Source organism: Erythranthe guttata, chromosome 6 (genome assembly GCF_056151865.1).
Source record: "Erythranthe guttata isolate IM_541 chromosome 6, IM_541, whole genome shotgun sequence".
Lineage (NCBI taxonomy): Eukaryota > Viridiplantae > Streptophyta > Magnoliopsida > Lamiales > Phrymaceae > Erythranthe > Erythranthe guttata.
In genome coordinates this window covers 18,346,542-18,361,517 of record NC_142538.1, presented here as the reverse complement: position 1 = coordinate 18,361,517, position 14,976 = coordinate 18,346,542, and the positions used below count along the sequence as shown (strand labels likewise).

General features: G+C 32.1%; 3 protein-coding genes across 3 annotated transcripts; all 3 read right to left on the bottom strand.

Annotated features, from left to right (window-relative positions):
* Positions 1–186: 186 nt before the first annotated feature.
* On the bottom strand, positions 187–4,583 carry LOC105955537 (beta-galactosidase 15). The gene is made up of 17 exons (XM_012979280.2): positions 4,284–4,583; positions 3,964–4,172; positions 3,787–3,853; positions 3,587–3,679; positions 3,322–3,465; positions 3,134–3,222; positions 2,910–3,015; positions 2,730–2,817; positions 2,511–2,629; positions 2,272–2,433; positions 1,992–2,185; positions 1,791–1,894; positions 1,587–1,696; positions 1,270–1,497; positions 931–1,145; positions 574–850; positions 187–466 (listed from the first exon to the last, which is right to left on the bottom strand). Exons 1-17 carry the CDS (start codon positions 4,452–4,454, stop codon positions 356–358), a joined length of 2,487 nt encoding a protein of 828 aa, XP_012834734.2. The 5' UTR covers positions 4,455–4,583; the 3' UTR covers positions 187–355.
* A 1,281-nt stretch (positions 4,584–5,864) lies between these two features.
* LOC105955319 (serine carboxypeptidase-like 27) lies at positions 5,865–8,883 on the bottom strand. The gene is made up of 9 exons (XM_088820114.1): positions 8,322–8,883; positions 8,145–8,237; positions 7,955–8,047; positions 7,722–7,807; positions 7,319–7,579; positions 7,103–7,230; positions 6,461–6,556; positions 6,271–6,376; positions 5,865–6,149 (listed from the first exon to the last, which is right to left on the bottom strand). Exons 1-9 carry the CDS (start codon positions 8,797–8,799, stop codon positions 6,000–6,002), a joined length of 1,491 nt encoding a protein of 496 aa, XP_088676240.1. The 5' UTR covers positions 8,800–8,883; the 3' UTR covers positions 5,865–5,999.
* Positions 8,884–11,178: 2,295 nt separating this feature from the next.
* LOC105955538 (serine carboxypeptidase-like 27) lies at positions 11,179–14,293 on the bottom strand. Its single transcript, XM_012979281.2, has 9 exons — positions 13,289–14,293; positions 13,096–13,191; positions 12,905–12,997; positions 12,741–12,826; positions 12,380–12,640; positions 12,095–12,222; positions 11,894–11,989; positions 11,700–11,805; positions 11,179–11,596 (listed from the first exon to the last, which is right to left on the bottom strand). Exons 1-9 carry the CDS (start codon positions 13,665–13,667, stop codon positions 11,456–11,458), a joined length of 1,386 nt encoding a protein of 461 aa, XP_012834735.2. The 5' UTR covers positions 13,668–14,293; the 3' UTR covers positions 11,179–11,455.
* Positions 14,294–14,976: the final 683 nt, after the last annotated feature.

Below are 14,976 nucleotides of genomic sequence, written 5' to 3'. Positions count from 1 at the left end.
TTCTAAATTAAGTCTTATCTTTAGTTTGAATTATTAGTGTGAGAATTTGATTGATAATCATATATTTTATTAAGTATAAAGTTCTGCAGCCGTTTCTGCCTTTTAGTTGCATATTGTATATTTTAATTTAGCCCTTATTTTTTCTATAAATAAATAATTAATAAATAAATAATTAATAAATAAAACTAATCTCAATGTGATAATATTTTATTCAAAAGTAAATAAAAAATAATCAAAGGCAAAAAATAATTGAATGCTCACTAATTAAAGCTAAGCTAAGCTAAGCTAAACTAAGCTAAGCTAAGCTAAACTAAACTATAGAAGAAACATGAAGAAAACAAATTCAAGCAAAATACTAGCAAACAACCTCGACCGCAAGTCTCTTCGAGACGCTCGCTTCGCAGTTCGTTGCACCGAAAACACTGTCCGAAGCTTGGATCGAACAACTTTCTTTTCCCACGCACGCCTACAAAATATTCATTCAAAACAACAATAAATAAACAAATACACCAATATAATTTATCGAATAATATTGAAAATGAACCTCTATAATTTCGACATACGAAAACTCACATTTTTAACAATGGAGATTGCATCATTTTTAGCTTCACAAGTACCCTTCTCAAAAGAACCACAAATTCCTTGCACATCACCGAAACTAGCGAATTTAACGTCGGAAATCGTCTTTCCTTGGCACGAAATTTCCATGTCTTTATTCTCATAGGCATTTCCACAAACACTTCCCGGTCGCACGGTTTGGAAACTAACCAAACTTGGATTCCCTCCGAATTCCTCGAAAAGAACAAATTCATTCACGTCCTTATTCATGAACGAACGCGGAACATGGTACCTAATCGAGAATTAATTAATTAAAAAAATCAGCAAATTTCAAAAAATAAATATTTAAAATTTCGTTTTAATATATTATACCATCTTTGACTAGGTTGACCACAGTTGGAGACGCATTTGTTATTATCGTACGAGCCGCGATAGTCACACGGCTCGGCTGAGCAACCGTCCACGTCAGCCAAAAAACTCGGCCAGTATCTGCCGAGGTTATTGCCATTGACCCATGCAAACCCTTTCCCCAACCCTATTAAGTCAACTACTACCGGATCTTCGCCGAGAGGTGCTTTGAAAGTCGTCTGAATAATAAAAATAAATCATATCATAAAAAAATTAAAAAAAAAATGTTTTTTCGAAGTATATATATATATATATATATATATATATATATATATATATATATATATATATATATATATATACCTTGTACCACGTCATCATCTTGTTGACGGGAAGATTATCCGTGAGCCACTTCGACGAATAATTGGTATTAACGTCGAATAATTTGTTGTCTAATCCTTCTAATCCAACTTTGTACGTCCATTTGTGAGACGATAAATCCTTAATTATGGTTTCGTCGCCATTTTTACCAATTATTTGAATTGGTCCAGGTAGACCAGTTTCTGTCATCTCAAATCTTGCACCATAGTTCTATATTACAAAAAAAAATGTAAATTGCATAAAATGTAATAAAAAAAAATGAATTGATTTTTATTTTTAATGTTTAATAAAAAAAAAACCTGGAATCCAAGGGTGGCACTGAGTAGTGCAATTTGATTTTTCCCGGGTTTAAGCTTAATCTCCTTCTCGAATACGTAGTTATAGATTCCGTAAGTAGCCCATTGAGACCCTAAAAAGAATTAGATCATCGTTATTTATTTCACTAATCATGATTATTTATTAAGAAGAAGTAAATTAAGTATTTAATTAGTGAATTTTCGTACCGAGATATTCGCCGTTAATGTAAGCATGCACTATTTGTCCCGTCGCGTTAACTCTAATACTCATATTCTTGCTCCAGATGGGGTCATTTTCGTCAAGATCCAATCTATTGAAAATGTAATAATTATTTGGTGCATAAATATATATATGTGAAATTAAAAAAAATATTGAATTAAATTAAATTAAATTAAATTAATAAATACCTGGTCATGTACCACAGGTAGTCACTAACATCATTAGCAACCTTTTGATCCAAAAGATGGCTAGCAGAAACTTGACCCTTTCCCAAAAGGGCATTTTCGTCCAAATTTTCTTGCATCCATGACCACTTCAATACAATTGGCTCATTTTCTGCTTCATTAGCTACCTTAATCATCTTTGATGTCTGTGTATTTACCTAAATACCACCCCAAAAAAAAAAATAACCTATCGATGAAATTTATTTTCTAATATACACTACAATTTATTTATAAAATTAATTACCTTTGCGGTGTTGTAAAGGACGTTCTTGCAATCGGGTAATATGCTAACAGACCAAGCCGGAATATCGTAGCTCACTCCTTGATAATTAATCGTAGCATCTAAACTACTATTGGCATTTCCGAAGAAACAACTTTTTTGGTCGTTTGTCGAATAAATCGTTGCCTGTAATAATTTTATAGTGTTTATTAATTTGAGTATTGCGATTGAATAAAATTGATATTCTGTATTTTAAGACATACCGAGACGGAATTTCCAAAATCCATCGAGGAAATGTTGCCGTAAGTTAGAACATTCTCGATTGAGTGCAACACGTCGTGAAGTTGTTTCAAGTGTCCATATTTGGGTTGGTTCAATGAGCCTGCAAAAAACAAAATTAAAATTTAATAGTATATTTCAAAGATTGATATAATTAATAAAAAAAAGTAATTAATTAATTGTAAAATTAAATTTGGTTTTACCATATTCATTAAGAGGAGCATCATAGTCATACGATGTGGTTATGTATGGACCCCCAGCTGTTCTACCAAAATTTGTCCCACCATGGTACTAAAAAAATAATAATATTAATTATAATAAATAATTTAGCTAAAATGTAATATTTATTTGTGAAAATAAAACTTAGATTAGTTTATATTTACCATGTAATAATTTTGAAATGTGCCTCCAAGCTGGTAAAATCGAGCAACGGAATATGCGAGATCCTCTGCCGTTCTCGACGGATCTTTGCCACCCCAATTCTTGAACCTATTTTAATGAATATTCATGTTAAATAATAATTACTATCTTCAATATTAAATAATTTAATTAATACTATTAGGAAAATAAATAATAATTATTATTATTAAAAAAAAAAATAACTAACCATCCAGTCCAATTTTCTGTCCACATTTTAGGGCTGTTAGGATTGTTTGGGGTGAATTGGTCACAGTACCATCCATTGCATGTGTTGATCTATCATCATTCATAAATAAATATTATTAATTTTTTTATACAAAAAAAATTATATACTCTTTAATAAATCAAGATTAATTATTAAAAAAAAAAAAATACCACTGATTCAGGGGCATCGTTTTCTTGACACATAATCCATGGAACCCCAATATCCAAAGAGTTAGCCATATTTGCACACCAATTTACATATGCTTTTCCAGCATCTCCGTATGATGCAATAACGTTGCCGTATTCATTTTCGATCTGTAACGTAAACGAATAAATCGATTAGAAGATTAACTATTCCAATAGTAAAATTAAATAAAATAAATATATGATCAGTAACATAAATAATAATGTAGTAATTTTAATTAAAAATCGAAACCTGAGCCAGAATAATGGGACCTCCTTGTGATGCAAATAACTTCTCTTCCTTCATCATATCCACTATCAAAGTAGTGAAATTTTTCATCTCACTCTATAAATTAAAAAAAAAAAAAAAAAAAAGTTGTCAAATTAAATCAAAAGTTTTACTGAATAACTAATAATATTAAACAAATTTATTTTTTACATAAAAATTCTTACCATGTAAACATCATTGACAGTACGAAGCTCAACGCCGGGCAAATTATCCAACCACATTGGAAAACCTCTGTAAATCGGAAAATCAATATCACCATGAAACGAAATATTAAGAAAAACTAAATAAAAATAATTTTTATGAATGTATTCGAATATATAAAAAAAAAAATGAAAATGTACCCAAAGTTCCATTCAGCACAAACATAAGGTCCGATACGAAGAACGGCATAAAGACCTTCGTCTTGGACCGTTTTTATGAACCTTATAAGGTCCAAATTCCCACTAAAATCGTATTGCCTTCTCAATGGTTCGTGAGCATTCCAAAATACATAAGTCTCGATAGCATCTAAACCCCCTTCCTTGGATTTCTTTATCAAATCGGGCCACATCTAATCATCCAAAAATCAAAAAAAAAAAAAAAAATAAACGTCGAAATTAAAAAAAAATATGTATATAATAGTTCAAAAAAAAAAAGTAAATTATATAAATGTGCACCGTACCTCAGTTGTGCTTCTTGGATAGTGAATAGATCCCGAAAGAATGATTCTGCGTTGGCCATTTATGGTAATTGCCCTACCGTCGTGAGAAACATTGGTGGAAAATGTGAAATTTGTGAAAATTGTGACAAAGAAGAAGAATACGAGCAGCAAAGAGTTCATATTTTGCATCATGTGAGAAATGATAGAGTGTAGTGATTGATTAATTAGGTTTCTTTAATTGTTGTATTTATAAGCATAATAGTTGAGATTATCAAGGAGTTAGTTATAAACTTATCCAAAAAAAGATTTCACATAGAATGTAATCCGTTTGATTAGGGTGGGTCAAAATATATAACTTAGTCAAAGAAAAAAAAAAAAGATTTGTTTGTTTTGTTTTGAGCCGTATAATAAGAATTTCTTTCCTCCAAAATATTTTTTTCTTAGTTTTGCGCTTGTATATAAAAAATGAGATTAAATCCTGACGGATCAGCCGTTGGATTCTATTAATTTTTTGACATGCGGCACTCTTAAATGTTAACTCTTAATAAATCACGCTATTAAAATTAGGGCTAGAGGGGATACGGGTTATGTTGGGGTTTTCTTTTTTCTTTTTTTCTTTTTCTTTTTTCTTTTCTAATTATTAGAATCCTAATTATATTTTTATTTAAACTATCGAAGTGTCAATCATCCTATGACACCCGATTTTTCTATTAAAACAGGTCATATGTTATAATTTATAAATAAAATTGATCCTACGTCTAAAACTGCAAAATTTAATGCCATCAAAATAGTAACCATTTTATGTTATAATTTATAAATAAAATTTATCATATTGTTTTGAAATGATATCAAATAAATAATCAAAAGAAACTTTTCACAAACTCGGTGTGTTTGTAGATACCAAACATATGCACTTCATAATTGCTTTAGGTGTAAACTAGTTTTTTCGATGAGTTTACAAGTGAAATGTTGCTCGTGTTTAATACTATTCAACCCCATATGTATAGTTGTAGTTGATTAAATCGTACATTTGAGAGTGATTTAACAAATATTTTAAATACATTCTAGAAGGTCAATGACAGTTTATAAATTTTTTTAGGGGATTCTTATAAATATCTACAACTTGGTGATCACTTTCTACATAGTATTTCTATAACATTTCTATCTACAAAAGTGATATGTTTTGAGTTGTCTTTTTAATTAGGTTTTTTGGTCGAGTGAGAGTAGGGTTGCTCATGGATTGGGTCGGTTGAATATCGATCGATTATTGGCACAACCCGACCAACCAACTCTTGCAAATATATAAAACTATTATCGACCCGACTATTGTGAGTCGTGTAATGATTGTCAAAATAGTTCGATTTTAAATTATCAACCGATATCTGTCGCATTAGAAAAAAAAAATAAAAAAAATCAGACGTTGATGCAAGATGCAAATTGTTTTGGGCTTTGTGGAAATTCTCAATGATTAGAGAAATTTATCTGGTATATAAATTATATACGTATAAAACGACAACAAAATTTAAGGATCTTTTGAAGTTGAGGCCCGAAGCCGCTTGCCCTCGGGGCCCGGCCCAGTAGTGCACCATGCCGGGGAAAACATAGATCAAATTGTTTTGTCACATACATAATAATTTAAACATTTATTCCATTCTTTATCAAAACATGCAAACTAAATTCAATTAGTACCAATAAATTGTGACAAAATTATTTCTCCAAAAGAAATAATAATAAATTTTAATTGGGCGAGAGTGGCATAATTTGGTCGGCTAAAAAATGCCTAAACAAAGTCAAAGCAAGCTTAGGTCGTGTTAATGGAACCTCGTGCCCTGCCCCTCTTACTGTCACGTAACTCAATCCTTCATATACTTGGCTCCATCCACCAACCTAATTAATTTTTATTTAAAAAAAATAATAATTAGTTTTTCGAGTTTAATCTAAAAATTAATCACGATAAATATATTTAATTAATTAATTAATTTAAAAATGAAATAAAAATAATAATCACCTTTTGTTTGTCGTACCAAGCGTACCAACTAGTATTAGCCTTTAGATTTAGGGCTTTGATTGAGTAGCGAGTTGCGGTAAGAGGCAACACAGCATCGGTATCACCACTTTCAATTTACAAAAAAATATTAAATATTATTATAAAAAAATAAATATTTTAATGTATTTTAAGATAATGAAGGTAAAATTACCTAAATACCCATATTCTGAGGCCAGCATCTATAAGCTGTTTGATAATTGGAAGCATGGATCTTGGTGAATCTGTCCAGCTCCCTCTTATAACATCACTTGAGGAAAAAAAAAATAATTATTATTATAACAAGAAATTAATATTAATTAATTTAGACTAACCTCATTAATTAAATTTAACATAAGAAAATATATATAAAAAGGGCTATTAATTACACCTACACTCTGAGGTAAGCTTAAATAACTTTAAGGTCCCTATGGAATTGGTAATTATAGCCACATCCCTGAAACATTTACCGGAGCCAAAATTTCATGTATTGGGGACCGATATGCACTATATTTGTTTACCGCGGGGCCGTTAATGCTACCATAGATGAAAATTTGTAAATCTTATATAAAATAATAAGAATTTAAGAAATGTTATGAGAGTCATGTCACCCCCTAGCTCTACGTTGTCTCCACCACTGCCTAATACTAATAGTGCGTAGAACCCTAACGGAATAACTTATCTAATGCATTATTCCATTAGGGTTTCTAACAATGTTTCAGGAGGTGATTGTAATTACTAAAACTACAGGGACCTTAAAGTTATTTTAACATACAATCAGAGGTGTGGGTGTAATTTACCCTATAAAAAAATATACCTGCAAGTGACCCAAGGATAAGGGATTCCAGTAACATTTGCATGAAGAGCCTTTTGCACATCTGGATTGTTCATATACATTTTTGTGTACTTCACAATGCACTGATCATTTCCTCTGAAAGTCCAGGGCTAAAATCGTCCAATTAGAATTCATGAATATTTAATTAAAAAGAGTCAAATTAAACAATAAAATTATAAAATGTATATAGATGTTTACCAAGGGAACTTTGAGGTTGTTTTTTAGGGTGCCCAATTCGGCACAAGGATTATCGAAAATGGCATACGGATTAATATCCCCGAATTCGGAATACGCAGTCGAAAGAGCTTGGTAGCAATCATCGCTAGGGAACAGAAACGAGTCGTGCGGGCATGACTCGTTGAGTAAAGCATAGGTTGACTCACCAACCAAACCATGGTTCCACCAGTACTCGAATGACCCAATGTTGTCGTACATGTCGTCTAGAAGAGGATTCCCTAGCTGCATCCCCATTATTAAAAAAAATAAAAAATAAAAATTAATAGTTATTTCTAATTAAGTAATATTTAAGATTATTTAAAAGTATTTAAAAAAAATTATTAGGACAAACCTAGATCAAATGAAGCATTGATTAATATCTTACCAAAAAACCTTTGAAGTTTATGATCGGATTATCGACACCTTTGTTTCGGTCCACAATGATTTTCGATAGCTCCGGGATGTAATGCCCTATATACAAATACATTAAAATAATTGTAAATTATTTTCAAAAATAATATTATATATATATATATATATATATATATATATATATATATATATATATATATATATATATATATATATATAATCTGGATTAATTAGTGACTGCTTTACCTGCATAACTTTCACCAGCAAGGTAGAATGATCTATACTTGTACTGAGGAAACCTTTGGAACCACTTGGTAAGAAATTTGTAGGCATCTTTAGCTGTAAAAAAAAAATAGAAAATAATATTTTAAAATAATAATTAAATAGTTCCCCCTTATGAAATGAGATTACAAATTAAACATAAGTATATTATGACCTGTTCTTTGATCACCAGTCTTTAGATCAGACGAGTCGTTCGAGTAGGAAAATCCAACCCCAGCAGGCGAATCGAGAAAAAGCAAATTAGCCTCTGCATAAATACGATGAACCAATTATTCGATTGTCACATTAATATATTTTGTTTTTCAACTATACATTATATTAACATACATACCTTTATTCCAAGAAGTATGACTCAAGGATAATGTCCGTCCATCGGACCCCACACGAAAGGGGCCCACCTCCTCCGAAGCTCCATAGGCTATGGAGGAGCAGCCCGGCCCGCCATTGAGCCACAAGACAAGCGGCTTCGATTCGGGCTTTTTTGTTGCCTCGATAAACCAATAGAATAAAGCCCTAATAGGGTTTTCATTCACTTTGATATAGCCCGAATACTGCGAGAATTTGACACTGGAAGGTTGACCGGGGAGCTTAGTGATCTTATCTAGGGCTTGTTGTTTAGGGTATGGAGGAGTAGTACTAATTGAAGTTGCAATAATGGGAAGTAGGAATAAGGAAAAAATGAGATGCCCTTTCATTTTGTGCAAATTAATATTGTTAGTGGTAGCTAATAACTTGGTAGTAAATATAAAGGAGTTTGGAAAATGTGGAGTTAGATGTGTGACATTAAATGGTGCACATGCATGTGTCATGTGTGAGTGTGCATTGTGGGCAAGCAAATCTTGATTCAATGTTGGCTAATTTTGTGATCCAATTTAGATCTTAGTGAACTTAAATGAAAAGATATTAGTATGAGTATGATATGGATTATATGTTGACCTAATTAAGAAATGGTTGACTTTAAGACATGATCAAGATCCAATCAAAATAGCTAGTTGCTCAATGGTGATAGTTTTTTATTAATTAGTTATGATCTAGAATTTATGGCATATGCAATATCCTAAACGAATTTGACTTGTCCATGCATTTCAATGCAACACAAAACATGGTTTAGATTTAATAATAAATGGGGAAAATTAGATTTTTTATAGCTAAAATGACACACGACTTTCTACTATTTGTTAAAGGTTCTTGAGAGTTTAGTCTAAGTATTACACGGAGAGATTAGTTACAGAGTTTAGTGAAAGTTTAGTTACGGAGCTTAGTTATGTTCAGCAGTCATCTACCATGGAAATCTATTTGCAATCATTTATCTCCCAAATCTTGTAGCTAAACAAAGCGAACCAACAAAAATACATAGATCTGGTTTTCTTAACGACTATTGTTCGTGAATGTGATTACATGTGCCTGTGTGAGTGTGTTGTGTGCGTGCGTCACTCTGTGTGGTGTGTGTGCATGTCACTATGTGAGTGTGCGCGTCACTCTGTATGGAAGAATTTCGGTGACGGCGACGAAAATGGAGCAAATCTTAAGAATTTCAACAAAAAAAATGCCAATATCTCGTGTGTTCCGATCAAATTACGAGGTGTCGAAGGGTGTTCAGCAAATTGCCCCTACTAAATAACTCCTATATCTATGCTTCTAAGTCAATAGTTTCACAACTGGCCATGTTGTGTAATTGTTATCTACATGTACTGCTGTTGTGCTGCATAAGTAAACATATTTTTTTTTATTAATTATTGAATTAAATAAATTAAATCTGTAATTAATCCCCTATTGGTACATTGAGAAGTGATTTTCTTGCTTAGCAATGAAGTGAAAAGTCCAAAATATCCGCCCTCTTAATCGGATAACTGAATCGGGAGATGGTCAACAGTCAACTATGGTCTTAAAAATATTACGTAATGTGAATATGTACATCAATAATTAGAGGTAGGGGTGCAAGTTGGAACGGATTTTCCAATTTCCGTCGGTTCCGATCCGAAAATTTCGATTTTGGAACAACTTTTTTCATTCCGACTTCCGAAATTTTCCGATTTTTTTGGATTGGAATTGGAATTATATAAAATAAATTTGGAATTTCCGATTTCCGATTCGATTTAATTCCCAAAAATTCCGATCTTTTTTCGAAAAATACAACTATAAATAGTATATATTATACAATACTTATTTTCTGAAAAATACATCTATAAGTTTTGTTTTAGGATTTTGGTATAATGAATTGTTGTTAGAAATTTTATTGGATATTATGCCGTGTTTATTTTTATTTATTTTTTTGAACTGAAATTTAGTAGTTATTAGTTTTACATTTATCGACGTGGATGCTCTTATTTTCGAAAAATTATGAACATTTTAGAAAATTTCGGCTAAGTTTTGAAATTTTAAAGCTTATGTGATCTCCGATTTTTTTCCGAAATTCCGAAATTTCCGGGCCTTTTGGAATTGGAATGAATTTTTAGATTCCGAAAATTTTGGAATTGGAATTGGAATTGATTTTGTACTTCCGAATTTTTTTGAAAATTTTCCGAAAAGGCTAATTCCGATCCGATCCATCCGACTTTCACCCCTAATTAGAGGTGAGCATATATAAAAGGATAAATTGAGGGTCACACATGAGGTAATGTCAATTTACGAAAACCATCTTTTGTTTGGATAATTACAACTACTATTGTGGTGTCAAATTCAACAAAATCTTCTAGATTCTGTCGAATATCTTGTAGTTTGTACTCGTTTTGTGCAAAAATGTAGTTTCTAATATATTGCACTACAATCTGATATATTTACAAGCCATGAGACGCATCTTAATTCATCTTGTTTCAAAATGTGGAGCTCGAGTGGAATAAAATGGGTACAAACTGAAGAATATTCCACTTAATCTAACACTACAAGGATGTACATGTAAGAAGATTTATAGTTGAAGGATTGATTGTAATTATCCAAAAAAACCCTAACCCGAAAACCCAAAAACCGAAACCCCGACATGATGGGTTTTTTTGTAATTTGTTCGTACAACAGAGGGCGGCCGTAATTTACCCTAAATAAAATGTAAACATGGGGTTATGTTTTTGCATAATTGGACAACATTTTTTCAGTCCAAAGCCCATCTCTTAAGTTAGAGGTGAGCCCATGATAATTCATTTTATTATTAATATATATAACTAAATAAATAAAATATAATAATAATAAAATGAAAAAAAAAAGGACTAGTTAAATTTATGAAATATAACTGTATCTTCACTTTCAAGTACTAAATTAGAAGATGTTGCAGAGAATGCAACTCTATATTACATGATCAAACTATACACATTTATTTAAAAATCGATCGAAAACAATAGCTATAGTCTCGTATTTCAATCTTCTCTCTTTTTTTTACTAAGAAAGAAAAATATATATATATAAATATATATAATCCCTTTATTTTTCGATACGAATAAATACCTATATATTTATTAATTGAAGACAATAGTCTCAGCTTGGCATGGGCTTATTGTCCAAAAATGATCGGAAAAGAATAAAAGCCTGTCTTGGCCGATGAAGAGGAACCTCGTGCCCCGCTCCCGTAACCGTCACCAGTGTCAATCCTTTGTATATTTCGCTCCATCCACCGACCTACGTATATACATATACATACATATAACATAAATGAAATTATACTAAAAAGAATAATATATTTTTATTCAATTTGATTCTTCGTTTCTCGAACACTTATTACCTTTCCGTTGTCGTACCAAGGGTACCACTTTTTGAGAGTTGGCAGCTTCAATGCATCGATCGAGTAGCGAGTTGCAGTGAGTGGCACTACCGAGTCAGTGTCGCCACTGAAAATATAAACAACGGGTAGATAAAACGCATTTTTTCAACGATGATTAAACTAGATAAAAAAAAAAAAGAAAAAAAAAATCGTACCTAAATACCCAAATCCTGAGGCCAGCTGCTATTAGTTCTTGATAAATCGGAAGCATGGATAGAGGAGAATCTGCCCAGTAATTACCTACCACATCACTGCAAAATAAAGAATCGTGATTTTAAAATAAATAAATGAAATAAAAAAAGAAGCCCCTTTGAAATATAAACAAAAAAGAGGAAAACGGGACATGCTAAAATTACCTGCACGATTGCCACGGGTAGGATATTCCCGTAACGTTGGCATGAAATGCCTTCTGAACTTCATCGAGATTAAAATATATTTGCGAGTACCTTTCGGTACAAGGATCATACGCCCTCGACATCCATGGCTACGTTTCAAGAAACGAGTTCACACAAAAAAAAAAAAAAAATCATCAATGTGAAAAAGAAAAAAAAACGAAATTTTATCTTTTACCAAAAAAGGGACACTTGAAAATTTATTATTTTTTCGTATTTTTTTAAGGAAAGTGGTATCGAATTACTTACGTAGTGACCCCTTAAACGGAGCCTAAGTGAAGAAGTAGTATTGCAAGGGAGAGTGTAGATGCTGTACGGATCGATATTTCCCATCTCTTTATCGGCTAGGTCAAGAGCTTTAACACAGTCACTCGAAGGATGAGTCGAAGATCCCAAATCACAGGTTATTCGAAGAGTTTTGTAAGTCGAATCCGAAATTAAACCGTGTGTCCACCAATACTCGAATGTACCAACATAATCGTGAAAATCATCGGTTACAGCATTTCCCACCTAAACAAAAAAAAAAAAAAAAAAAAAAAAAAAATTCACTTAAATAACGAAACAAGAATTTAAATTAAGCAAAGCCCGAAAGAAATTTTTTTTTTTTTACCAAGAATCCCTTGAAATTAATAACCGGGTTTTGAATTCCCTTGTTTTTTTCGTAGACGATTTGAGATAGCTGAGGAACATAGTGCCCTGAAAAAAAAGACGAAAAAACAGAGGTCAAGATTTAGATTATTAATTCGTTGTCTATTTCGAAAATATATTCAAGACCTGCATAACTTTCTCCGGCAATGTAGAAGTCTCGATGTTTGTACTGCGGAAACCTCTCAAACCAGTTGACCAGAAACGCATACGCATCTTCGGCTGAAATTCACAACAATTTATAGCACTTTATACACAAAACAATTCGGACAAACATTCTTAATAATCAAAAAGATTGAATTTTTTTCCTAGACATTTACCTGTTCTTTGATCACCTACAGTATACAAATCCGACGAAGTATTCGAATACGAATAGCCAACGCCAGCTGGCGACTCAAGGAAGAGCAAATTCGCCACTGCCACAAAAAAAATATTACAAAGAATCTTGAAAAAAATCGAAGAACATAAAGAACCACCGTAAATAAAACGACACAAAATCCAATTCCCACATACATTTGTTCCAAGAATAGGAATTGGAGTAAAGGGTTTTCCCATCCGAATTAATCCGAAAAGGCCCGATTTCTTCGGCAGCTCCATAAGCTACCGAAGAGCAACCGGGCCCACCATTGAGCCACAAAACAAGCGGCCGTAAATCGGGCCCTCTATTAGTAGGTGCCTCAGTTAACCAGTAAAACAATGCTCTACCAGATTGCTGATTAACAGTTACATAACCCGAGTACTGATCGAATCCGATGTTTTCCGGCTGACCCGGTAAATAAGTTATCCTATCCTTTTCTTGATCTGCATTATACAAAGAGTAACCAATACCCACAAAAAGATTCAACCACAGTAGGCAAATTGAACATGAAATTGACCTAAATTTACACCCCATTAATCAATTTGGCCACAGCCCAGTAACAGAAACACCAAAAAAAGAGGGTTCTTGGATTCCCAATATGAAATTAGGGTTTTATTTTATTTTTTACAGAAGAAATGATATTGAGTTAGGCTCCTCCATTAACAAAGGCTATCAAGAAACAGAAAAACATGGGGTGGCATTTATACTGATAGCTCAGTTGAAGAATATAAAAATCATCAACACAAATCCCTATGAAATTCTCAGATTCAACCAAGAAAAAACTATAAAAGTAAAAATAATAAAAAGAATAAAAATATAAGAAAAGTCAGCTGTTTTTGGTTATCTGCTGCAATCCATGACACAGCTGACAAGCACATGCGTTATGTTTGAGAATGAAACCCCATGAATTTAAGAATCAAGAAAATACACACAAATCGCCAAAATTACAGCTCATAATTTAATTCTGCTAAAAAAGTTAAAAGAATAAAAAAAAAAAAAAAGGGTAGAGAGAATTAAGCTACAAAACAATGGGAGATTGTGATTGGACAATGGAGTACTAAATTAAATACTCACTAAACAGTCAAGAAAAAAACAAACAGTTGTTAACTAATAATTTGTTTGTAGTTTTAATGGCGGAACGATGATTGATTTTCACACGTGTTGTGAGTAAGTGAAGTTAATATGTAAATTTTGGGGGTTAATTGCATTTTACCCCCCTTCATTATATGATATTGCTAGTTGAACCTCTAATTTCACGAGGTTTTGTTTAGTTACTTTTACATGGATAGCATTAAGCTTCGATCCTACACCTGGTGATAAACATTGGGTGGGTCTTCTGCTGCCACGTGTTCTTTTTTTTATTTTTCTAAAACCCCTAAAGATAAACACTAGCAGATAATCTATTATAAAATACAAAAAAGAGACAGTGACAGCAGAAGACCCACCCAGTGTTTATCACCGGATGTAGAGTCGAACAAATCATTAAGGTATATGAATATCCTAATGGAAAAAAAGAACAATTCAATTAATTTAACAAATTTCCCTAAAATAAAATATATAAAAAAAAATAATATGTGGTCTTTACTCTCATGAGTATGATGACAAAGATATTTTATGAATTAGATGGGACCATTTGGGTTTATTTTTGCCTAACAACCTCATTTTAATTTCCCAACAACTTATAACAAAAAAAATAAAAAAAAAATAAAAATAAAAATAATTGTCAACAACCTCCCTCATACGAGTGCATGTGATGCCGACAATTTCAATACGATTATATGAATTCGAACCCTAGATCTCTACACTAATGAGTGTTGCTCGTAATTTCGCCAAATGGGCTTCT